At 42.3% G+C, this 25,286-nt stretch overlaps 2 protein-coding genes across 2 annotated transcripts in view; one reads left to right on the top strand and one right to left on the bottom strand.

Moving 5' to 3' along the window:
- The window catches only part of SETDB2 (SET domain bifurcated histone lysine methyltransferase 2), a 59,203-nt gene extending 52,755 nt beyond the window's left edge, over positions 1-6,448 (bottom strand). The window contains exons 1-4 of the mRNA XM_069857285.1: positions 6,190-6,448; positions 2,657-2,779; positions 1,232-1,297; positions 341-443 (exon numbers count right to left, since the gene is read on the bottom strand). Coding sequence (XP_069713386.1) covers positions 341-443; positions 1,232-1,297; positions 2,657-2,779; positions 6,190-6,205 — 308 coding nt within the window. The 5' untranslated portion in view covers positions 6,206-6,448. The remainder of the gene's footprint in view (positions 1-340; positions 444-1,231; positions 1,298-2,656; positions 2,780-6,189) is intronic.
- Positions 6,449-11,341: 4,893 nt separating this feature from the next.
- The window catches only part of CAB39L (calcium binding protein 39 like), a 65,321-nt gene continuing 51,376 nt past the window's right edge, over positions 11,342-25,286 (top strand). Inside the window, exon 1 of the mRNA XM_069881522.1 lies at positions 11,342-11,359. The gene's annotated coding sequence lies outside the window, so the exon portion shown is untranslated. The remainder of the gene's footprint in view (positions 11,360-25,286) is intronic.

Here is a 25,286-nt window from a genome sequence, read left to right as displayed (position 1 = left end):
ATACAGGGAGACTAAATCATGTACCTGACAATCTGCACAGTCTGTGAAAGCCTGAGAACTGAACTAAAAAAACCGTTAAGTCCTAACCCTGATAATCCTGGCAATACTCATGGATTTTTATTCACAATCAAATGCCCTGCATTATTCTGCAACGGTTCTCACACGGTAAATGAGACGAGTCTACTCAAAACCTCATGTTTTCCTATATTAAAAATACTTGCACTTTGAAAACTGTCAGGATTCAAATCTGCGTTTAAAACTTTGAATTTAGAAATTCAAGAGAAATGCAGTAAAGACTATGTCAAATAAGGAACTGGAACTAAATATGAAATACACTGACCTGTGAGAATCTTCTATAGAGTTTGCAGTATTGTCATCTGTAAGAACATGTTGCAATTTGGGCTCCGTTTCCTCTAAATCATCTCTGTCAAGCACATCGCTCACTGAAAAAAAATTGAATGTAAGCAAAAACTTCAGCAATCGATATTTCAATTTATAATCAAACTTACTTCAGCTATGAAACAGATAATTGCCAAAATACATTAAAATCAATGCATCCTATGAACTGCAGCTAACAAAGAGTAAGCTAGCAAGTGCCCTGTTAAAAAAACAAGCTGCTTTTTATAGCTTACACAAAAGTGAAGTGTTTACATATAGGTGTGCAAGTGAGCCACCAGCTGACACACAGCATTCTCCAACTTTCTCTCCTGCTTCTCTTCTCCCTCCCTCTCTCTCCTTTCTGTTCCTCAAAGGGGAAAAACTTAGGTGGGCATTGACAAACTTTGGGCAAAAATGCATCATGAATATTTAGCCTTTTTCACAGATCACCAGGTGATCTGCACATTAAATTCTTCCATGTATCTTTCCGAGTGCAAAGAGACAACATGCAAACAAAACACATATACATATTTCTCTTCATTATTTGTGGTAAAAGTATGCCAGGGTGTTATGGCTCGTGGAGCCACACACAAGATGACTCGGGTTCACCAGGGCGTACAACTTCAAACTCTCTTCACTTGGTTCGAGCCATATACACACACAAACCACAGAAGTACAAACTCAGGTGCAATTCCACAGTTCAGTACCTAAGGAAACTAATAATTGTGGTTTTCCCCTTGTAAGGCTAACAGGTGTCTCTGATCTATTTTACTGATTTCAATTGAGGGAAATAAGCTCCTCGTGAGTAAAACAAAATCCACATACTAAATAAATACAATCAAGACACACGTACCATTTGTCAGAGTTAAGAGATCACCGAGATTAGCTTCATTCACCATTGTCCAAGCCTGACAGCATTCTATGCAACCCCCAAAATAAAACAGATACGAAGTGTAATTTAAATAACCATAACAGGGACAATAATACTGACTATTAAAAAGGAAAACAAGGTGTAAGCCCTCAGAGATGCTTTTTACCTCATTATGCATTGCAAGACTGATATTATTAGAAACCTTTTGACCACAGTCCTTAATGGACACATCTACGAATTACAGCAAAGTTACAACTTGTATCTGTAGATGTGAATCAGCATTCTCTGGCTTTTGGAAAGCCGCTGCAATGTTTCCTATTGCACATAAACCTGTACCCTCCAGTGGCAGTAACATACGTGAACACAATTTAATGTAAGTTTCTCTCTTTGCTTTGACATCAGGCTAGTCATCTTCTGGCTAAGAAGGGCTGAATCATGGTAGGCCAAATTAATGCTACTCCTGAACTGGTGGAAATGACCTTCAGATAGCAAGAATATAAAGAAGAGAACAGTTCTGTCTCAGCCTCTTACCCCATGCAATAAATATTACAAGGTGGCAGACAAATGTTAATATTTTAGTTTGAAATCTTTACAGAGCAAAGAAGAATTCAAATTTAACTATGTCACAGATTCATTGCATCATTTTGGGATTAAAGTTCAACTTTCCTCTATACACTGCTGTAATAGTTGGTCACAAAAATCAAGATGTGGGTCCTCAGGTACACAAAAAATTGTGCTACTGATTTAAAACAAGCAGTGCAATGCAACTTAAATTACCGTACTTCTTCTGCATAAAAAGCAATAAGATCCATAGATTACATTTATATAGCTGAACTAAAACAAAAAAAAAAAGTTAATTTTCTGAATTAAATAAACCAGTAAAAAGAAACCTGTATTGCTCCAGGCTTATTGGACTTCAGATTTTGATGCAGATAAAGGAAACTTATTTCCTTGGAAATCAGAAACAATCTTAAATGCGCTCCTGTCACATTTTTCTACTGTTTCACATTATATTGGTGCCTCTGATGTGAAATAACACTTACATGATCATAATCCCATCCCAAAACCATTCAGTTCACTGAGATCACCTTGAAAGCCTAAAACTTCTGACAAAAAAACCCAAACCACAAGGCACTGCTGATATTTCATTAGTTCTCAAGAATAAATATTTCAGTTCCATGTGCTTAAGAGCTACACATTGTTTGAAAAAGTACACAGGTAAACTGAGAAAATGGCAAAATGCACCTGCAATGATTAGTCTTTTCTTAAAAAGGAGATATATTTTTAGAAGTGCCTAGAAACACCAGCTCCTAAGTAATTTAAAACCAAGCAGACATCACACAGCCCTAAATAAAGCAGGCCACAGCTCCCTTGAAGTCCTGCTAAACAGTTACAATGATTTCAAACCTTGGTTTGTGGCAGTTCCATTCTTTATCTTTTGCTTTAGCAACAGCAGCACATTTTGCAACTGCTCGAATATGTTGTCTACTCTTCTGCCTTCTAGTTGTGTCCAAAACGTCTTCAAATCACCTGAAATGCAAATTTCCACTTATAAGTTTGCACAGCTCCCAGGAAGTCTAAAAACACAAGTAGCTCCCAGCGGACTTCTCGAAAGACGCCCACTGATTCCATTGGGAGGCACTTCTGAAAAACCAGCAGGAAAGTTGTCTTCTTTCGCAGGCTTTCACCTTCAGAAGTCTACTCTTAAACCTAATTGTGAAAGTGAAATGGCAGTCAAGTGATGACCTGGAGTGGCTTCTGATGGTCTGTGATGCTCCCTTCAAGTATCTTTTCAAGTGTATCTATAAAGGGTGCTGTGGAAGCCTTTCTCCAAACCCTAACAAATTAGTAATGCTATAAATTAGTCACCACTGAAACTCACAGAAGTGACACAGGAGGATATTTAAACAGAGTGAACTGAACATATTACTACACAAAAGACATTTAGAATTTTGTTTATAGCTATAAACTTTCTTAGCTATATAAGCTGACTATCCTATCCTATCAGTATTTCTGGTACGTTTTCAAAGGGAAAAGTGTTCAACATATTTGTGGATAAAAGCAGTTTGATAAACTTTGTTCACCAAGTCATATCAGTTGCAATAATTAATATACTCCTCATACCATGCCTCCTCCCTCCACTAGATTTATAAAGAACATTTGTTTTAAAGAAATATTTTTAAACTACTGATCACAATCTGGTTCATAGCACCTCTTCTTTTCCAAGTGATGTACTTTTGAGGTGCTAAGCCAATTCATGAAAGCTCTTGTTAAAACATTAGCAGTGCCATCCTTGGCAAGGACTCTGAAAAATGAATATGGTTCAGCGTGTCAAAAGATCATGCTGGAAAACAGAACAGGCTCTCTCTCATGGTTAACAATTTCCTCCTTCAATGATCAAGCACAAAAGAATAAGTAAATCTGTTTTCCTATTCCATTTCTAGAGCTAGAGTCTAGTATCACCACACTAGGCTTACATCCCACTTTCAGACAGCAAATCTCTGTTAGCAGATGTGCTATAGTGACATGTCCCCAACACTCACGAAACACTGTGTTCTTGTAAGGCTAGTAAAGAAGTATTTCCTTATTTTTTCTTCCTCAGCAGAGAATGATTTGTGCTGCCCAAGGTACCAGAAGCTCAGTAATGCTGTGGCAGTACAGGGTCTATAGTTACTCTCAAAAGCGTCATGACAGCTGTGGAGAAAGTAACCACTTTCTGTCACCACAATCCCAGCTGCTTGTGTCACCAGCAGCTAAGAATGTAATATTCAATACCAACAGGCAACGCTAAAAGTACTTTATCTTTTAAAATTGCACTTTCAACACCACTTCATGAGTTTTAAAAAATGCGTAAAGATCAAAGTCCAGGCATAAAAAATGCCCACAACACTTTTTGGAATCCTACACTACTGCTCCAAACAACATCATCTGCCCTGGGCCACTAGTATCCTTCTGCTGTGTGTGACAGTATCATAAATCAAACATAATAAGAAATAAGTGTATTTAATATCTGTGCTTAAAAATACACATTTGGAATTCTAGTTAGAAGTTCCACCACTGCAAATTAAAACTGCTGTCTGTATTTCTTACTGGTTTACAGATACATGCTGAGTCTTGATTGCACTAGTGGATACAACACTTCAGAGGATGGGTGACAGAACACAGTTTTTAATTTCTGGGTCATCGGTTATCATCTTGCATAGGTCAAAAGGCACTAAATACACACTGCTAGTGTAGTGCTCAAACCACTCACTCACCTTAGAACTGTTTTGCTAGTTCTCATGCTCGAATGCCCTGAAACTCCAGTAGCAAAAAATTTGGTTTCACAGGGAGAAGCAAAGGTTGCATACAAAGGTCGCAGTATAATTTTCATTTCAAAAAAAGAGAGATGCCCACATCACCAATCTCTTCTCCATTGTTGATGCTGCTATTGTCAACTCCACCCAGGGGGTCAGTGAATGAACAACCAGAGGACACATCTACCCCGTTAATGTTCAAAACAATCCCACCAGATGATGACTCAGGGTATGAATAGGCATCTGGTGGCAATAGTTCTAAACCAGGCCGAGGCTGTTACCTCTGGATGGATTTCCCCTTTATAGGATCCTTGGGGCCATATCTTACACTAACAATTATCTTGCTTACAAAGGCTTGCAGTGATACAACTAGGGGTAGTGGGTATAAACTAGAGAGGGGCAAATTTAAACTAGATGTAAGGAACAATTTCTTCACCATAAGAGTGGTGAGATACTGGCACAGGTTGCCCAGGGAAGCTGTGGCTGCCCCATCCCTGGAGGTGTTCAAGGCCAGGTTGGATGGGGCCTTGGGCAGCCTGGTCCAGTGGGAGGTGTCCCTGCCCATGGCAGGGTGGTTGGAACTGGATCATCTTTAAGGTCCCTTCCAACCCAAACTATTCTATGATTCTATGATACATCTCTTTTTTTCAGCATTGTGCAGGGGAGTGAGGCTATAGCAAGAAACAAGTAGCCTAGGCCAGGGCTACCTACGCCAGCTACCAGAAAAAATACTTATGCGAGTGTTTCCCATGAAGGATCTGTAGTGCTGCTGACAAACATCTTGCACGTACACTATAAAAGGCAAAACTATTGTCTTCTGATTATCATTTCCACACCAGAAGTGCTGTAAAATACACACTATACTACCTTTAATCCTCTCCTCCCTAGAACTGGTAAGGTTCTCTGCTTCAAAGCAGTCACGTAGCACTACAAGAGGTGCAGAATGGCCTAGTGAGTAAGAGATCAAGTGAGAAATTAACAGTTATAGCTTAGTTTTTCAAATTTTATACAAGTAAATACTACAGTGGGTATCAGTGGGAGCACTGTGTGCAAAAGCGTTGTGGTGAAATAGTCATCCCACATCTTGTCAAAACCTAGCAGAAGAACACTCAAAACAAGCTCTGTGAGGAAATTTTTTTTAACGTAGGTAACTTCTTATTATCAATCAAGCATGAAGCTATCTCAAGATGACCAGCATATTTAGTGGAGCCTACATAATCTCCATGTACTATTAGCTCACATTTCTCTCTCCTTTTAAAAAAAATTAATGCTATCAGTACAGCAGCACTGCAACTAAGCTAATTTATTTAGGAAAAGAATTACTGAATCTGTTCCTCAACAGATGCAAGATATCTTCACTGGATTAAAACTAAGGAGAAGCAAAGCACATCCTTCAACCACACTGAAGATACCAAATTTTTGACTAGCACCACTCATGACACAGAGCGCATAAAATGCACCTTGCTTATAAGTTAGCTACATAATCTTTCCTATGCTGAAAAAAACACTTTCATTCAATCTGACACAGAAATTTCATTCGATTGAGTGAGGAAAGAGGTTAAGTGAAGACTGTTGATTCCTAGAAAAGTTTCTCACTAGATTTGACTAATGACTGCTCAACACATTTTTGGTTTTAAGGCTTACATGTTTTCTCGTCCATCTTCTGGGGCGGCTACATGGAGAGCTGTTACACTCGTTGGGGTATCGCCATCACCAGGCCCAGGTCAGCTAGGAGAGCAGTGTGTTGATCTTGCCATCCTCCAACACTACTGCGGGGACCAGGGTGAAAGGCCTGCAGACAGGAGCCAGGCTGCCCATCAGGCTGGGAGCGCTGCACCAACGCTTGCCAATGGCTGACATGGGGCAAGCCTGAAGTGGTGCTGAACCTGTGGGGAGGGTGAACCTGTGGTGGAAATAAACCTGTGAAGAGCGTGAGCCTGTGTGGAGGGCAAGCCTGTGGTGGGGGATAAACCCATGGGGAGGGCAAACCTGTGGCAGAGACAAAACCATGGGGAGGGCGAACCTCTGGCAGGGACAAAACCCGTGGGAGCAGTGAACCCATGGGGAGGGTGAACCTATGATGCGGGTGAATCTGTGGGAATGTAAACCTGTGACAAGGACAAACCCGCAGGTAGAGCAAACCCGTGGGGAGGGCGAACCTGTGGCAGGGACAAACCCATGGCAGCGGTGAACCCAGGTGGAGGGTGAACCTGTGGTGTGGGTGAATCTGTGGGGAAAGTGAACCAGTGACAGGGATAAACCCGCAGGGAGAGCAAACCTGGGCTGGAGATGAACCTATCGGGAGGGCAAGCCTGGAGTAGGGATGAACCTGTGGCAGGGATGAACCCGTGTCGAGGGTGAACCCGTGGTGTGGGTGAATCTGCAGGGAAGGTGGAACCTGTGACAGAGAGAGGAAACCTGGGGTGGGGATGAACCTGTGGGCAGGGAGAACCTGGGGTGGGGACTAACCTGTGGCAGGGATGAACCCGTGTCGAGGGTGAACCCGTGGTGGAGATAAACCTATGGGTAGGGCGTGCCTAGATCTGTGGCAGGGATGAACCCGTGGCAGGGATGAACCTGTGGGGAGAGCGAGCCTCTGGCCGGACTAAATTTGTGGGGAAGGTGAGCCTCGGGTGGGATTAAACGCGTGGGCTGGGTGAACCCGTGGCGAGGGGGGGACCCGTGGGGGAGGGGACGGGCCCGTGGCTGGGGGAGGGACACCCGTGTGGGAGCGAGGCCTTGGCCAGGGGCCGCCTAGCGCCACTCGTCTGGGCTCGGGGCCTCGCCCCGCACCTCCCGCCCCCCTAGGCCGGGGTCTCTCGGCTCGGCTGGGCGTTAAGGCGAGGCCAGGGCCCCGGGGCGAGGCCCCGGTTCCCTCAGACAGGGGCTGCCGGCGCTTGCCCCTTTCCCCCCCTCCCCGGTACCTACGGGGCCGAGCCGCGCTCCCCCGTCTCGCGCCGCCGCCGCCCGCCAGGGGGCGCGCGCGCTCCCTCGTAGCCGCGCGGCCGGGCCGGCGTGAGGGCGCACGCGCGCAGCCCGCGGCCGCACCCCACCCCCCCCCGCCCTCGGCTGGCGGGGTCAGGGAAAACCCTCGTGGATTGGACGCCGGACCTTCCGGGTGATCGGCCGCGCCGGCACTGCGCATGCGTAAGGGCGCGTGCGTCCGGCTCCGTCGCGGTTGGCTGCGGCGGTGGGTGGGGCGGTGCCCGCGGCGCTGGCCAGTGGCGCGGCTGGGGGGGAGGCGGGGCCTCAGCCGCCTTGTGGGCGGGGCCTCCGCCGTCTTGTGGGCGGGGGGGGGCTCAGCCAATCGTGTGCGGGGCCAGCAGGGGGCGGGGCCGTAATCACTTGTGGGCGGGGAGACGGGGCGGGACCGTAACTGGTAGTGGGCGGGGCCACGGGGGCCACACTGGGAATGGGCGGGGCCATAGCCGTTATGGGCGTGGCCACGGGGAGCGGCTGAGAGCGCTGGGGTTGTTTAACCTGGAGAAGAGGAGGCTGAGGGGAGACCTCATTGCCCTCTACAACTACCTGAAAGGAGGTTGAGGAGAGGAGCGTGCTGGCCTCTTCTCCCAAGTGGCAGGGGACAGGACAAGAGGGAATGGCCTCAAGCTCCGCCAGGGGAGATTTAGGCTGGACATTAGGAAAAAATTCTTCACTTAAAGGGTCATTGGGCACTGGCAGAGGCTGCCCAGGGAGGTGGTTGAGTCACCTTCCCTGGAGGTGTTTAAGGCAGGAGTGGACGAGGTGCTAAGGGGCATGGTTTAGTGTTTGATAGGAACGGTTGGACTCGATGATCCGGTGGGTCTCTTCCAACCTGGTGATTCTATGATTCTGTGACCACAACCTCTTGTGGGCGGGGCGAGCCCGGATGGGGCGGGGTCATTGTCACTGGTGGGCGTGGTCCGGGAAGGGGGCGTGGCCATCAGGGTGTGGGGTTGCCCCATTTAGCCTGAAGTGCTTGGGGGGGTGAGATGCTGATACAAGTAGTTCCTACTAATAAAATAATAGCATGATTTAAGCTAAGGTAGAGTGAAGTTCATCCAAGTACCTGTATTTTTTTGAGAGTTGGACAGAATGTCCCTCTGATAGCATGTTTCTTATTGCGTGCGTTTTCAAATCATGCTTTTCCAGACACTATTATATGTTGCGTGCAGTGTGATCTGTTCAGAACAGATGTGTCTTCTGCAATCACCTCTGCAGCCTCTCCCTGTCTCCAGCGCAAGGTCAAGCAGAGAGCTGGAGCCAGCTCCAAATTAGCAAGAAATTTGACTGTTGTGAAGATCATAGTAGCGTTAAAATTAGTCCTTGGAAAGTAATAGAATATGCGTAAGATTTCTGGGGGAATTTATATATGTGCATGGAAGTGGGAAACATTCTGTCCCCAGCTCTTGTCTCGCTGCACATGAGTGATGGAGATCGCTCCCTCATGTTGCCAGGCCTGATAAAAGACGCTTGCTTTCTAAAACTCCAAAATGAGTCTTAGAGAGTTTATTTGCCAGCGTTTTTGATATCGGTGCCTCTGTCTGCATGTGGTGTGGGCTCGATGTGGGGTGAGGCAGCCTGCTGTGCACTCCCCCCAACCTGTGGGGCTTCCCACAGCTGGTGTGGAGTCCTGGCAATCGCTAAGCTCCCTGTGGGAAGTTGTCTTGGCCAAAGGGATCCTGGAAGTTGGCTGAGCTCGGTCGGGCTGCAGGCACATGAGTGGGAAACAGGGGAGGGTAAAAGCAAGTTACTGAAGGGTGGTTGGGCCTTTGAATCATAGAATTGTAGAATGGTTTGGGTTGGAAAAGACCTTAAAGATGATCCAGTTCCAACCCCCCTGCCATAGGCAGGGACATCTCCCAGCAGACGATCTTTAAGGTCCCTTCCAACCCGAACTATTTTATGGTTCTATGATTCTGTGATTACTGTACAGGTGTTTGTGTTGTGGCTCTGTAAAGAGAGTTTTCAGAGGGGCGAAAAATCCCCCAACCCTTAGAAAGGTGGGGAGGGTGGTTTGTCATCAGTTTCTTACTACCACTTGAAACTACAGATAAACACAACACACTCGAAGAACTGTCAAAAGCATTTTCAGTCTTATGGGTATTATTAAATGTATTTATTTAGTTGTGAGGAGATAGAAATTTAGTTTGTCTGGGGAGGAATGCTATGTTTGTGTGACTTGGAGCTCTGGTCAGATCCAGGATCCTCTAGAAGATTTTTACGTCCTGCATCTGCTTTCTACTTTTATAAAACCTCTTAAATGTCTACACAGACACGCTTACATCTGTGTCTGTGTTTGAAGTTGACTGATGAGCCCACAAGTACTGCCTGACTCTACAGAAGGAAATCAGACAACTAACTATAACATCATTTAGAACAGGGTGGCTCAGCATCACTGATGTGCTGACAAATGTCCCAATAAAAATAGTAGTTCATGTTTTAAAAATATATTTCCGTCATGTAATTAATTATTTTAAAATTAATACAAGTTTTTCTTGCTCTTGCAATATACTGCGTTATGAGGTGATGGTTGCAGATTAAGTAATTTCATTTTACTGAATTACTAATTTATGTGCACATGTAAGTGAATATTGAGTGTTATGAAACACTTGTGGTGTTACAAATTATATATGAGGAATATACAAGATACAGAGAAGATGGAGCCAAGCATCCTAATGATTGTGTTATTTAGAAGTTATTTGAAAAGATTATTTCCTTCTAAAATTTTCCTCCCTTGAATGCCTCCTGAATGACCTCCTATGTTTGCCTGCATGCTTTGAAACCATGCGGTAAACATTAATCAGTGATATCGAGATGGTATAGCAATCTCATAAACAAGGAGCTGTTAAATAATCATATTTATGGCTGGATAACATGATTGCATATTTCTAGTTGCCTGATATGTTTAGGAAATGACTGGGCTTTTGTGATAATAAAGTTGCCATACACTTTATGGTTGCGAGCAGCAAATGTGTACCAGCCTCTTTCCAGCAATAAGTCATTGAAATGGAAGTACGAGGAATCTGCCCACGGTGACAGTTTTATTTGGAAGTGGCATTCTCCTGCAGCACTGAGGAGAGCAGCCCCTTTGCTCTGAGCAAGCTGCCAGAGCTTATTCCATCTGCCGTAGTGTGGTTTTTGCCTGGCACTTGGCAGTGAATACGATCCGTGGTGGGCATTCACGGTGAGACCTAGCTCCAGAAAAGAGAGCAGGGAAGTGCTGAAGCTGTCCCTGGAGATTAACACAAGGACCAATTTAAGACCAATTGCAGTCAGAGTTTTGCATTATTCATGCGTATATAAATGTATTTTATATCAATGTGATTGCAAATGCAGTTTTTCATGTTTTAGAAAGTGACTGCAGAGGACGTTTAGTGAGGAGGTGATGCTGGTGTAATCTGCACCATTACCTGTGAAGTGTTGGTAGCACTCAAAAGCTTTTATTAGTAACCAGGAGTGATGGAAGAAGCTGGAAGCATGTAACTGCATGCCTCTCATGCGGAACAGAAATTAGTAATTTAGTTTGCAAAAAGAATGGGAAATGCATTTTTCTTAAAACAAAGATGAATGACACTGAGTCAGTTTTGAAACCTACCCGAGTTTCTTTGGTTTTGCTTTTATCTGGAACTGTAAGAGAGAGTTTCTGCAACATAACAGCAAATTCTGCCAGTGAGCCAGTGAGCTCAGTTCTTCCCAAACTTGTTAGGTGGCAGGAGCTCATAAGCGATGCTTGTCTGACATCCCAGCAACCTGCCTGCAGCAGTATAAGCTTCTTGGGGCTCTCCCATCAGCTTGTGCAGCATAGACCTGGATTGACTAACTGCATCGAAAGGTGAGAACAGCCCGTTCTACATGCTTACACGTTTGCTAGCACCTTCATTTGGGTGACAATGAAAGGGCTGACTGTCCTGGTGAATGCTGCTGTTGATCAAGCTGCTGAATTACGCTTTTGTGTTACATGTTCTGGTCTTTTAATTTAGAGACTTCAGATGAATGATTGCATAGACAGGCAGACCGCAAATGGCTCCTTTGAGTGGGAGGAGATAAATCTGGTCTAAAAGGAACTGTCTCACCCAGTTCTCTTATCCGGGAATGGTTTTATCATCTTGAATGCGGCGGGGATTTGGGTGTATCGTCGTATGGCCAGATAGGCTTGGGTGAGGCACAGAGGCATTGGTCAGACTCCATAAAATAGCAAAGCAGTCAAAGCTGTGGAACTTGGAAAGCTGTGCACATTCAGAAAATGTTTTGCAGCTCTGATTTGCCTTCTTGTCCCTTTTCTGACTGGATTGGCTCTTTGTTTTATTGACTCTTTTCTTCTTAAAGTATCTTTGTCTTCTTAAAATTTTATTGCATTAGTTAGTTAAAGTATAGTTTATAACTAATCCCTTGTTTTTCACCCATCTCGTCGGTCTTAACTAAGATAAATCAGAGAACAGGCAGTTTTAAACAGGACATTGCTTCTTTACAAAACTTGTCCAGTGGGACACCTTTTGGCTTATAAAAGTTTTGCTGTAACCCATCCTTATCTATCAAGGTACATACTAATGTTTATTGCCTGTAGGTACATTGCTTACTAATTGGGCTTGTCACGTACTATTTAATGTTTATTGCCTGTAGATACATTGCTTACTAATTGGGCTTGTCACGTACTCTTTACAGGCCCCGAGTGCTATGTGTTGCAATTGTGTTGCTATTGAAGTTATGTTAGGTTTTAGGTATTGTTAGGCTATTTGGATACTAATTTTTATTAAATCAAAGAAAGGGGACATTTGGGATCTCTGAGAAGCCACTCAGCCCATAAAATGGTTTTGTTCTACCTGTGATGTAAGCATGTTTGCATTCCTGGCAACTAAAAGTCAAACAAATTGTCTGTTTGAGAAGTGGAGCTTCTAAAGTCATACACTGTTATGGTCCTAAGGGAATCTTAAAACACAGGCAGAGTTTGGCAATGAAAAGGAGAGGAAAAATTTGTGTCACTGTCTAAACAATAGACTTCTTTCATGTGGAGGACCTAGATGTCTGTTAATTACCAACTGGCTTGAGGGTTTTGGAGTCTGGCCCAATATGCTGAAACAGTTAACCATCCACTAGCTGGCATATTCTTCAAGGATTGCATTTGGAGACTGGTAATGTAATGGATTTCATCTTTATAGACTGGTTTTGTAGTAGAAACCTTTTCATTTTTTTAGCTGTATTTCTGTCTTACAGCCTAAGTATTCATCGCCAACATAGATTCCAGACAGTTGCATGAACAGAAAGGAAGGACTGGTTTAAATGTCAGATAATGCTGGACTAGGTCGAGCAGCATGTGTTGCCTTTCCTGTGCCTCAGCCCCACCACAATACACCGATGACGACCTAAAACGGCGTCCTCTAATTTTGAGTGACTCAGATGCATTAACAAGATCTGAAAGCCTGTGATTACAGTTGCACTGGAAAGGGCCTGAGATCTCTGGAAACCAGGCAGTAGATGTATGTGATGAAAGGAACTAAATATAAATGGATGCCTAAAAACCTTTTTATCTTCACTTCTCCATGTGAATAGAACCATACATCTACCTGAAATAAATTTTCACTGGTATTTTCTGCAGTAAAGTTCGTGGTTGGAAAGTATTCGGACTCTTTTGATGGGCTGTTTGTGGGTTTGCATGCAGATTAAAGTATGTGCGTGAAGTATTTTCATTAAATGAAGATGTAGCAGAAAAAAAATTCTAAGCAGCCTTCAAGATTTAGTGAATTTGGGTGTTCTCACACTTAAAGATGTTCTGTGGAGTGCTCCGTGACTTCTTTTGGTTTGTTTTTTATTTATTAAAGTGTAGAGGAAGCTGTCCTTGTGATGCGAGCTGATGCAAGGCTGATCCATTACTGCTGGTCTTGGTGGCAGCTGTACACAGGGAAGTGCCTGGCATAGGATTGGACCTGACCATCAAAAGGAGGCATATGGCAAAACCTTGAAGTCATTATTGTGTGTAGGTGGAACAACCACTTTCAAATAAAACCAAAACCTCTCAGGTTTAAAATGTATGAAAAGGAATTTGGCTACAACCATTGAAAAAAGGGTAAATACATGTTGCGGTGTAGAGGCTCAACAATAGGGTTCTTAAAAAGAGTATTCTGGACTAAATAGTCGCAGCCTCCTGTGGAAAAACTAATTTAGATGGAGAAACCCCTGTTTTTTTTATGTTATTAATTTTTCCTGATCCAGTTCACTGTTCTGCATCAGCAGCTGGTTTGGCCTAGCTTTGTAAAGGTGTGAAGAATAGGGGGAAGAAGGGTGGGAAGCAATGTTGTCCTATTAATATTTATTGTATTTGGTTTTGTTAATTAGTGTTATGAAGGATCAAGGAAGCCACAGTCCCCTGGGCATTTTCAGACACTGGCAAAGGAACAGTTCTATCCTCCCTGTGCTTCTCAGCCCTTCCTTATTCATTTGTGTCATTGCTTAAGGAACTGGATGAGGATTTATTTTGGAAAAAAAAAAGTAACTTACTTGGCTCATCTAATTTTATCTGAATAACTTTCCCCATCTAATTTGCTGTGCAGCCACTTGGTATTTTTGCTTCTCTCAAGGAACTGGGGGTGGCCTGGGGTCAAAATAAGCATCTGGAGATTAGATGAATTGCTTTCTAATTTTATAGTTGTTGTCATTTATCCCATTGTAAAGGGTTAAGCTGACTGCTTTAGTCTGAGCAAAGTGCTGGTACGGGTAGGACACTTAGTGTGTCCATAGAATCATAAGGTTGGAAGAGACCTTAGAGATCATCAACTCCAACCGTACCTGTCTACTACTAAATCATGTCCCCAAGCCCTATCTGCCCACCTTTTTAACTACATTATTGTGGGTGGTTTTCATCGCACAGCAGAGCTGTGCTAAGCCTGGAGCTTTCTGTGATCTCGGTTGCTCTAGACAAAAAACCCCTCCTGATTTTTACAGGCAGTGGAGATGAATGGATTTCTCTGGGAGCGACTGTGTTTAACTTTATTATTATTTTTTCTGTAAAATTCTTGAATGACTGGAACCAAAGAAGCTCTGTAGACAATGTGTGAGACATTCTTCCAGCAGCACTGGATAAGTGAATGGGCCCAAACCTTTGTAACCCTTTTTCATAAGAAATGTTGCTTAAGTGACTCTTATTTTTTACACAGTCATATCTAAACCTGTGTAGATGGCAGGCAGGCTGGCGTAATGCTTCAGTAAGATGGAGTGATGCTAAACAAGTATATTTCATGTGGATCTACCAAAAAAAGTGCCCACCCAATAGTGCTAGTTATCGGAGCCCAGTGTGTAGGTAGGGTTTCTAACAAATTTGTGATGAACCAGTTAAGTGTGGTGGGGGTTGGTAGCATGGTTTTTAATGAAGGATTATTTTTGAGATGAATTGATTTTGCTAATGAATTCATAGCAAGGTGCTACAACCCCTGCATTAGCAGATTGACATGTATAATTGAAGCCTGGCTAAAGAAATGAGGAAGAAGAGACAGGATCGTTTCTGTTTTTTCTCAACTGTTTTTGGCGCCACTTATTGTAGAAATATTTTAAAATTATGTCCCCACTCCTCAAAAGAAGTTTTCATGGGTGATTGTATTTTTCTGTTGTTTCTTTTTTAGTACTGCAGCCTTGATTGGCGATTTTAGAATGGACTGATAAAGGCAGTTCAAAAAATGTCACAGAAGTTACATTTAGTAAGTCTCTCCACAGTTCCTCTTGCTTCTCCAAAACCTACATTTTTAAGGGAAATAAGAGGGGTTTGGCTTTTCCATCTGTTAAATTTTCAGGGTGCCTGGCAGGCTGATGGGTCTTTCTCTGCAGGGATGCTGTTCCTAAAACTGGTGCAAGGGAGGTGATGGCAGGGGAGGCACCACTTCGCTTTTGGACAGCAATGTAATCTTAGAGCCACTTAATCAATTCTGAAAGAATATCTTTAATTTACTTTACAGCAAGAGTAAAAAAAAAACCCTTCTGCTATCTCATGAATGTTTTTGCATTGGGTTTCTTGTTGCAAGAGATGATAATTAAGATGGAAGAAAGTACTGCTGTATAACTGGGTTTTGAAATGTGGGGACAGTTGAGTGACAGCTGTTGGATTGGGTGACCTTTGTCAAAGAACCCACATCAGTCTAGCACAAAGGCACTTGTACAAGTTGATGCATACAAATTTATTGCAGCAAAGTGTACAGTTCACTTGCTCTTAAGTGTTGGAAGGAAGTTGCGTGAGGCTGAATACCGAGATATTAAAACAACGTAGGAAGAGAGTTCATGTCCAGTATCAGTAGTGATCCTAGTGACATGTAAGATTCAGCTCTCTGTTACACCTTTTTTTCGTATGCTAGCAGGGAGGCATGGCTGTATCAACTTTCCCTCCTCAGGTTTACCTTCTAATTGTGTACCCTTACTTGCAGTTCACTGGTGGTCAAGCAGCCATCTTTTACTTCTGCAAATAAGCAAAAGGCTGCTGGTTCACAGCGGTCATTCACTGCCTGTTGCCTTTGGATACAGAAGAGGCTGTCTGCAATATATGATTTATTTGTTGGTACAAATAAGGCACCAAATTGAAATTTATAGGGTGAGGGCAGGATTGCAGTGTGGTTGTAGTCATCTGTTAAGGCAAATATCTGATAAATCACGTAATTGATCTCTGGGAAAAGTTTGTGAGTTTGTTTTTTTTTTTCTCTTTTGTTCATTTTTGTCTGGTTTGGTTTTTATTTGGTTTTGGCTGGTTGTGGGTTTTTTTTGGTTTTTTTTTGACATATTGGTGAATGGGTCTTAGTAAATGAGCTAAGTAAGGCTGAACCTTCTGAACACAAGCTTATATAGAAATCTGTTGACCTTTGGTCCTGCTTCTCCTCACCTGCAGGCCAGTACTTGATCGTCTCCTTTACATTACAATCCATGTTTAGTTCTGTAACTTGACTGTGACACCTGTGCACACAGCCTTGGGCAACATATGAAAGTAAAGGATGAAGTGCTTTTCGTCAAAAGCAGTTTGAATAAAGGCATGTGAGAATGAACTCTGAGGTCAAATTGGCTTGGTAGACTTTAGGTTGTATGCTGTTTGGAAAAGGTTTTTCCCTTCAAAAAGCTAATGCTAATTTAAGAAGATACACGCCTCTACAATTCATCTGTGTTCTTCCCTTTTGTCAGGGAAAGGAAAATGTTGCCACAGGATTTCCCAGGATATCCTCATGCTAGTCTAATTTCTTGAGCAGCAGTTAAACAGCAAGAAAACATACACAGAGATGTTACCCATTGGTTTTCTTGTCTCTCTGAACTCTCTCAACCCCGTAAACTGCGTATCTCCTCATCATGGTTCATAAGGTCTCACTGCAGTTCTTGAGGTCATGGGAGAAGATGGCTGCAAAACTACATGACATTCCCATCTTTGAGGGTGAAAAACACGAGGGACTAAGGAAATTTCCTGTTCTGTGTGATGTTGCACGCTATTACATCACTAAAATACTTTTAACATTGCTTACAAGAGTGTCTCTTAAAGCTGAGGGGGCAGGAATACAAGGACATGTGGCTATCTAGAATGTGCAGATCTAAATAAAAAAGATAATGTAGAGGAAGAGTCCCACCTTGATTTACAAATGGTTCAAGGGCAGCAGACAATATATAGGAATAAGTTAAGTGATTTTTTTATAAAGATGATTTAAGAAAACTCTCCAGATTTTCTTTAGGATCTAGCGATGATAAGGAGACATTCTAAAAATACCAGGAACAAAAAGAACTGTGGCATATGTCTGATGGCTCTGCTAAAGTTGTCAACAATGATGCTGGATAGACAGAACTGTTATGTACATCTGTAGTGAGAGTGAAGCTGACTGTTGCAAATAATCATACAGCTATGAAGAAATCCGTCATTTTACAGCAGTAAATAAAGACTGAAAGAACACTTTTGAGAATTTGTGTTACAAATTTATGGAGACTGAGGAATTTTTCTTTTTTAAATGGCTAAGGTAAAACTGTCCGAAATAGAAAACAGATATTGTAAAATGTCTACTGTATCAGCTAGAGTAAAGGTTTGATATAGTCTGTCTAAGCAACTGTTATGCTTAATGAAGAATCATTGAATTAAGACATGATTTGGTCATGTTCTGTCACTGGATGTTTTTTTTTAAAATAAACCATCCCTAAATGAACACATAGTTGGGAAAAAAGGCAAAAATCCTCCTGGCAGTTTTATCTAGGCCACATAAAGAAGAAAAATGACAAATGGTGGCATAGCCTCATGTATTTGATTGAACTCAAGACCACACTAGTGGAGTCTTTTAAAAGATGAACTCAAAGCTTTGTGAAGTTAATCACCATGAAAAAAGGTGGGATGCACCTTCAGGATGAGGAACGGTATCTGAAAAAAACAGTACTGCAAGGTGTCAAAGTTCATAGGCAGCAGGCAGTGGACACTCCCTCTAGATAAGTGGCAGCCGAGAGCTGGTAGTAGTTGAATACACTGAATGCAGAATGGGAGATTTCCTGTGCAATATTATTAACATCACTTCTGGAATATAATAAGGTTTGAAGGATTCAGTTCAAGACGTATTTTTTAAATTGAGTCAGCACTAGTTTTAGGTGTTGGAAAAATGTATCTGTACCTTTAGATGGTAGCGATGAAGACCTAAATTCTGAGTTTGTTGAATTGCGTTGGTCATATACATATGCATGGCCAAAATGGAGAGTCTTCAAAGAGCGTACATTTGCAAATAAAGATTCTCCAACACTTGAAATTAATGTCAAGGTCTAAGATCTTTTAAAAAGTTGCTCTTGCTCAAGAAGCTGTTAAGCTATATCAGACAATAAATCCTGCATTATTAGAGTCAGAGCAGGTCTTTGCAGTTTGTAAATTCCTTTGTTGGCTGTAACAACATTCATTTCTTGTTTTGAGAAGAGGGAAAATGCTGTTTCAAACTTTTTTCTCCAAGAAGGTCTTACTTCATGAGTTTATACGAAGCATATAGAATCTGTCTGCAATCTTGAAAAAAAGGCAGATCTCTGTAAAGTGTCACAGATTCTTAATACTTTTTACTTTTAAACTTCCGAACCACATCATCTATATTCTCTTTACATGGAAAAAAAGTAAAAATAAGTATTGTGGTTGTTGAGTTACATGAGGTATTAAATAGCTTATGTTTACATCTTTAGTTACTTGACTGACATGCAGTTGTTTGGATACAGGTCTTTGTGTGCTGAAAACTTTCAATGGAACTTCTTATGCTTGTGAAAGTAATTTCATCCCATGATGACAGCTAGTTAGAGACTTCCTTGCTGTGGTCATGGAAAGTTAAACTGGTATGACTCTCACTAGGTGACCTTCTTACAGGAATTTGCCTGCTCTTGGAAAATAAGCCATTGCTTTTCAGTGGTACTTGGGTGGAAACTCCAAAATTGGCAACAATGCCAGACATAATTTTATGTCCTTACAAGCACTGCTGTTTTGAAAGAAATTGTTTTGTGACTTTTCTTTCTCAATTCCTCTATGAGGCCTACAGCTCTGACTCCTTGTGTTTGGGAAACTCTGCTTGATTTAGTAGATTTGAAATGTTGTTGCCTTGTAGTGTTAGGCTTGAACATAACATTGAGGAATTTAATATGAGAGAGAAAATTGAGGTCTTGAATGCATATGTGATGTTAGAAAATGTGTTCTGCAGGTGTTTAGTCTTGGTTAGACTTGGCCAGGCCCAGAGGGTTGTGGTCAATGGAATTAAGTCCAGTTTGTGGCTGGTCACAAGTGGTGTTCTCCAGGGCTCAGAGTTTGGGATGGTTCTGTTTCATATCTTTTTTAATGATCTGGATAAGGGGATTGAGTGTACCCTCAGTAAGTTTGCAGATGACACTAAGTTGTGCAGGAGTGTTGATCTGCTCAAGTGAAAGAAGCCTCTGCAGAGGGATCTGGACAGGCTGGATCTATGGGCTGAGGCCAAATGTATGGGTTTCAGCAAGGTTTAATGTCAGATCCTGCGCTTGGAACACAACTACCCCATGCAGCACTACAGGATTTGGGAGGAATGGCTGGAAAGCTGCCTGATGGGAAAAGACCTGGGGGTGCTGGTTGACGGCCGGCTGAACATGAGCCAGTAGTGTGCCCAGGTGGCCAAGAAGGCCAGTGACATTTTGGCTTTTATCAGAAATGTTGTGGCCAGCAGGAACAGGGAACTGATTGTCCCCCTGTACTGACTACTGGTGAGGCCACACGTCAAATACTGTGTTTGCTTTTGGGCCCCTCATGAGAAAGACACTGAGGTACTGAAGCGTGTGCAGAGAAGGGCAGTGGAGCTGGGGAAGGGTCTGGAGCACAAGTCTTATGAGGAATGGCTGAGGGAACTGGGGTTGTTTAGTCTGCAGACGAGAAGGCTGAGGGGAGACCTTATCACTTTCTACAGCTGCCTGAAAGGAGGTTGTAGTGAGGCAGATGTCTGTCCCTTTTTCCAAGTAGCAACTGATAGAAGGAGAGGAAATGTCCTCGAGTTGCCCCATAGGAGGTTTAGAATGGATATTAAGAAACTACTTCACCAAAAGGTTTGTCAGGCTCTGGAACAGGCTGCCCAGGGAAGTGTTTGAGTCACCATCCCTGGAGGTATTTAAAAAACATGTAGATGTGGGGCTTAGCTTCAGTGGTGGACTGGGCAGTGTTAAGTTTACAGTTGGACTCTATGATCTTCATGGTCTTTTCCAACCTAAATGACTCCATGATTTTATGACTATGATATAAGTAGTATATTTTTTTTGCAAAGATGCTAGATAACTTCTCATATCTGGGCAGACACAGCCTGAGACTCCTTTTTCATTTGTGAGGGCTACACCTTACTCACTGTTAGTGTTAATCATGACCTTTTTTTTTTTTTCATATTGGACAGCAGTCTTTTACCCTTCAGAAGGGTAGATTTTTATAGCAGATCAAGTTATTTCATGAATGCACACTACCAAAGGACATACGGGAGAAAAATGATCCATTGCTTCTGTAGGAAGAGAGCAGATCTGTAAATTGCCATTATCATGAGAAAACAGTCACTCCTTGAACTATTTCCAGAGGGTGTGGTAATGCCTGAAAGCATGGATCTGTGTGCTGTGTAATAAAGGAGCTGTTGGGTTTCATTGGGAGATGTGTAGATGAGTGGTGTTTGCCAAGTCGATTTCCATCAATGTATTTGACCTGATACAACCTGTACACCTAGAGCTTGCCATTTATGTCGTGTGATGAGTTATTTTCTTCCAAGTATCCAGAGCTTGTAAAGGATCTTCGCTGTTGAGACTACCTGGGAGGAGAGTTGAATGAAAGTCTGATCTTGAATGTTGGTTCATATCTACTGGCACTCTTTAACAGTACATTTTAGAGTGCACATCCTTGGATGTTTGCTTGGTGCCACCTCAGTAAAATGGATATTATAGTGAGTGCCTCACAGGAGTGTTTAACTTGTGTTCCAAATTAAGTTTAATTTTTTGTTTTTGCAAGTTGTCTTGAGAGTATTTGATGAAAAATGCTTTAGGCTTCTATGCTAGTGGTCAATAAAGGAAAAGTCTTAAACCCAAACTGCTTTACAGCTTGTCAGAAATGGAGCCTCACGTTGTGCATAGCAAAATTATTTGCATCAAAAGGTTGTTGATCTGCCTGATATTTTCACTGCACTCAACCATTAGTGAGATCAATGTGCATTAATACAGCTTTCAGCTTCAGGCACTATTACGAAGTTGAAAATTCTGTTCAGGGATGCTAATTTTCTTTCACCACCAAGGAAGTTGAAGGGAACATATATAGATTTTTTGCATAGGTGAACATGTTGGAAGGGGTTGTCTTAACGTGCAGTACTCCCTGCTGTCTTACTGACTTGTGCCTGACATCAAAAAAGTTCCTTGCCGAAGTTATGTGGAATCCAGTAGCTGAATTCAGTATTTGCAAGAAGACTAAACAGTATTAACATTGTTTGACTATTTCAGGAATGGGAGATGGCAGATAGGTGCTGTTATACACTTGAAAGAATTTTGCAGTGTAATGAAGAGAATTGCCAGCAGTGATGCAAGGATGTCTGCCAGTATACTGGACAGCAAGAGGTTCTTTGGCCATGTAAAAGTTTTGTTTGTTGCTGCTGTAAATACCACCATTTTTAGCATGCTGCAGTATAAACTTTGAAATTGGACCTCTCATGGTACGCATGTGATGAGAGGTTAAATTTTAGATCTTCAGCACAGCTCTCTTTCTTGTTCCTTCTGAAACAAGCTTTTCTTTTCACATTTAATTCTGTGAATGGACCTTAAACAAACAAAGATGACCACTGAAGTCGTTGACTCTATAGAGTTGGGACTGAAGGAGTTTGCAAAGGTGAAGGCTTTAATTGTACAAAGAATACCTGCTCAGCTCTTCAGGGAGATACTGATTTTGGAGATCTACTTTCTGATGGCATAGAGCCACAGGTAAAAAGCATGACGCTGTCATGAGTTCGCTGTTTCTCCACTCGTAAGGCATGTAGTGATAGGACTAGGGGCAATGTGTATAAACTGGAGAGGGGCAGATTGAGACTAAATGTAAGGAAGAATTTCTTCACTATGAGAGGTGAGGGACTGACACAGGTTGCCCAGGGAAGCTGTGGCTGCCCCATCCCTGGAGGTGTTCAAGGCCAGGTTGGATGGGGCCTTGGGCAGCCTGGTCTGGTGGGAGGTGTCCATACCTATCACAGGAGGTTTGGAATTAGATGATCTTTAAGGTCCCTTCCAACTCAAACTATTCTATGATTCTAAGATTCTATTCTGTAAAAGTGGGAGTGCAGGTATTTCTTAATGCATTTGGGGATGCAGTAGATAGGGGATGGGATTCACATTTTATAAGTGGCCCTTTGTTTAATTTGTTTTATTTTCAGCTGTTGAGTTTTAGTAAACTCCTGTTTAGATGTAATTCCTCTTTCGGGTGGGAATATGCAGGGAAAGGGACTCATTTTAGCTGACTTTCTGTAAGGATGAAGCTGATGGATGCCTTTAAAATATGTAAAATATTAAATATGCTGGCCCATAGGTAAAGTGTGAAGGTTTCAAGTAGTTCATGTGTGACTGCTGGAATGATATACATGTGAACAATATGTTCAGGAAAAACTCCTGAACAGTTTATAAGAGTTAGTGCAGCCCTATTAAAAAAAAAATGTTAACAGCTGTTTATATTTGCATTAAATAAAACAGGGAGGAAAATGCAGTATGTGCTTATTAGCACTAGAGGGAGCCAGGAGGAAGAGAAGGGGAAAACCATTGAAGGCGTGTTTGCATTTTTGGGAGCAGCTTATACAAAGCATCCATTTAAATCCTCCCGCTTACTCCAGCTAAAATGCAGCTACAGGTCAGGCGTTGCCTCTGGCTGCTCTGCTCCCCGCGCTTTGCTGAAGAAAATTCAACTTTCTAGACCTCAGGGAGCCCAGAAGCTTTTAAAATGGCCATAAGGAAAACTACCTGCCCCTCCACAGACCGAAACCCCCTTTTTATTTGGCCTTGTTTTGTATCTGGATGAGCTGCCAAAGGTTAATTTGCCTCTTAGTGGCTTTTTCTGGGGGTGATTGATGTGTAATCTCAGTGCTGAGCTTGTCTCCTTCTGAGATTATATGGGGGAGAAAGAACATTAGGGTGTTAGTGTATCTCTGTATTGGGGATCAATTAGATGAAGAAAAGTTTTAACGGCATTAATTCGGAGTGGCCACGTTGCTCTTGCAGCGGATCTACGGAAAATGTGTATGTGAACTTGTAAAATAACATACAAACATGAAATTACTGTAAAGTCCTTGTATTTTTTTAGGTTTTCAGCATGTTGTTGGGCACACTTTTTGTATTGCTTTGTCACAGAGCTAAAAGCCTTGAGTTAAAGTGTAACAGCTTTACGATGTGGATGATATAAGCAATTTGGGTTTTGTTCCCCCCCCCGCCCCAATAAATTGCTATCATGTTGATCTCTAGGATGAAATCTCACTGGGGGGGTGAGTCTTTAGTTTTCAAGGTTCGAAGGGTGGGGGAATCTTTTTAGTATCCTAAAGTTTCTCTTCTTGATATTCCAGTTTTACACAACTTGACCTGTCACTGTGGAGAATTGAATTTTGATGGCCTGGGGCTGTGGCCTTAAGCAGTTTCGAGGGAAAAGAAAGAAATCTTTTGTTGTTATTATCTGAGGCTGCCTGGGGCTTTGGAATGCTGGAAATCATTTCAGAGGAGGTAGACAGACTGGAAGTGGGTGATTAAATGAGCAGATAATATATATGTGCTGTGTGTTTATCATCCGCCTCTGTAATTTATTGCTACCACACTCATTGTTCAAGCTCCTTAATTTCTCTTTTCCACTTTAGAAAATAAATGGAAAGGGCAGGAATAATGGACTGGGGTTTTCTTCCTTTGGTCGTTATTAGATGGCATGATTTTAAGTTATGAAAACAAGGACAAACATTTCTTAAAAGTACTTTGACCGTGCTTTAGCCTGAGGTCTCAGCTCACTGTAAAGGAAACGAATGTAATGGAATTTAAATATGTGGAGGCTGGAGTCCTTTAGCAGTGCACAGAGACTTTTTTTTTCAGTGTACTTTCAGACTATAAACAATTGTTGACTGTTCATAATTACATAATTCCAGATTTGAGATGGCCACAAATTGTGAATTGAAGCAAACATTTCTTTTGAAATATTTAATAACCTCTCAGCAACAAGAAGAAAACCAACCCAGGTAAAAGCACTAAGTAATTATGGCTTAATTCCTGTTGGATTATTCAGGGTATTTTCTTGTCATCTGAGAATTCACTGCACTGAAGATGAAACAGAGTATTGGAAAAACAGAGATTTTTTTTCCCCTGTAGCTATTCTGCTTTGCACTGGTTCTCCTGCTGCAGTGCAGGGATGGAGGCAGGCAGGTTTCTCGCTCTTGTGGCATGTAGAAGGTTCCTATTAAAGGCCAAAAGTATTGCCTCAGGTATAAGACTGGCAGAGTTGAACTGTAAGTTGAGTGCATATTCAATTTACACCTCAGAATCAACAAAACAGAAGTATTTAGTCTGAAAGAAAGGATGATATTTCCTAGATAATGTTCTTATGCTTCTAGAGTGCTGCTTACTCAGAACGGCCTGTGAATACTTCAAGGAACTCAGTGATACATAGATTATCCAGTGGAGCTCGATAACGTGCAACTAAACCAGCTTTTTTTTTGTTGGTTATTCAATCTTTTTTTTGTAATTATTCATCTGCAGGGTAGTTTTGAATTCTACAGGGCACCACAGCGGTGTCTTTTTACCTGTTGAAGCAGTGGTAGATGCACTAAAGAAAGGCTGTAATTTCCTTTGGGTGAGGGGAAAAAAGAGAAACTATTCTCTTAGAAATACGTAGTAGAAATTGATGTAAGGTGCTTGCATTTGTGTGTTGCCTTAGGAAAAGCCAATACCTTCAGTAGCAGCCCAAGGTCAGAGTCTTTATCGTTTGACTTCTGTTATGATGTTTACTCAACAGCTGCAGTATCCAATAAAAAAGAAATGGCCAACCCCGCAATGGGTGTAAGATGCCAAGGTGCTGCAGGTGCCCCTTCTCTCTCCCTGCTGAGCTGTGGGAGAGCAAAGGCACCCATGAAATAGGGCCCACAGCTGGATTTTACCCCCAGGTCCTTCATATTGTGAAACGTTGGCCTGTGCTGGTTGTCCACATGCCTGCTAAGCTTCATGAAGAAGCCACATCACGGAGTGGCTCATCCTGCTCTAAGCTTTCTCTGGTGGCGGCCTGGAGAGGAAATCTGGCCAAGGTGCCTAATGTGAAGCATTTAGTT

The sequence above is a fragment of the Phaenicophaeus curvirostris genome, chromosome 1, assembly GCF_032191515.1.
Source record: "Phaenicophaeus curvirostris isolate KB17595 chromosome 1, BPBGC_Pcur_1.0, whole genome shotgun sequence".
In the NCBI taxonomy this organism is placed as follows: domain Eukaryota; kingdom Metazoa; phylum Chordata; class Aves; order Cuculiformes; family Cuculidae; genus Phaenicophaeus; species Phaenicophaeus curvirostris.
The sequence above is the reverse complement of the archived record's forward strand: the minus strand, read 5'-3'. Positions and strand labels throughout refer to the sequence as shown.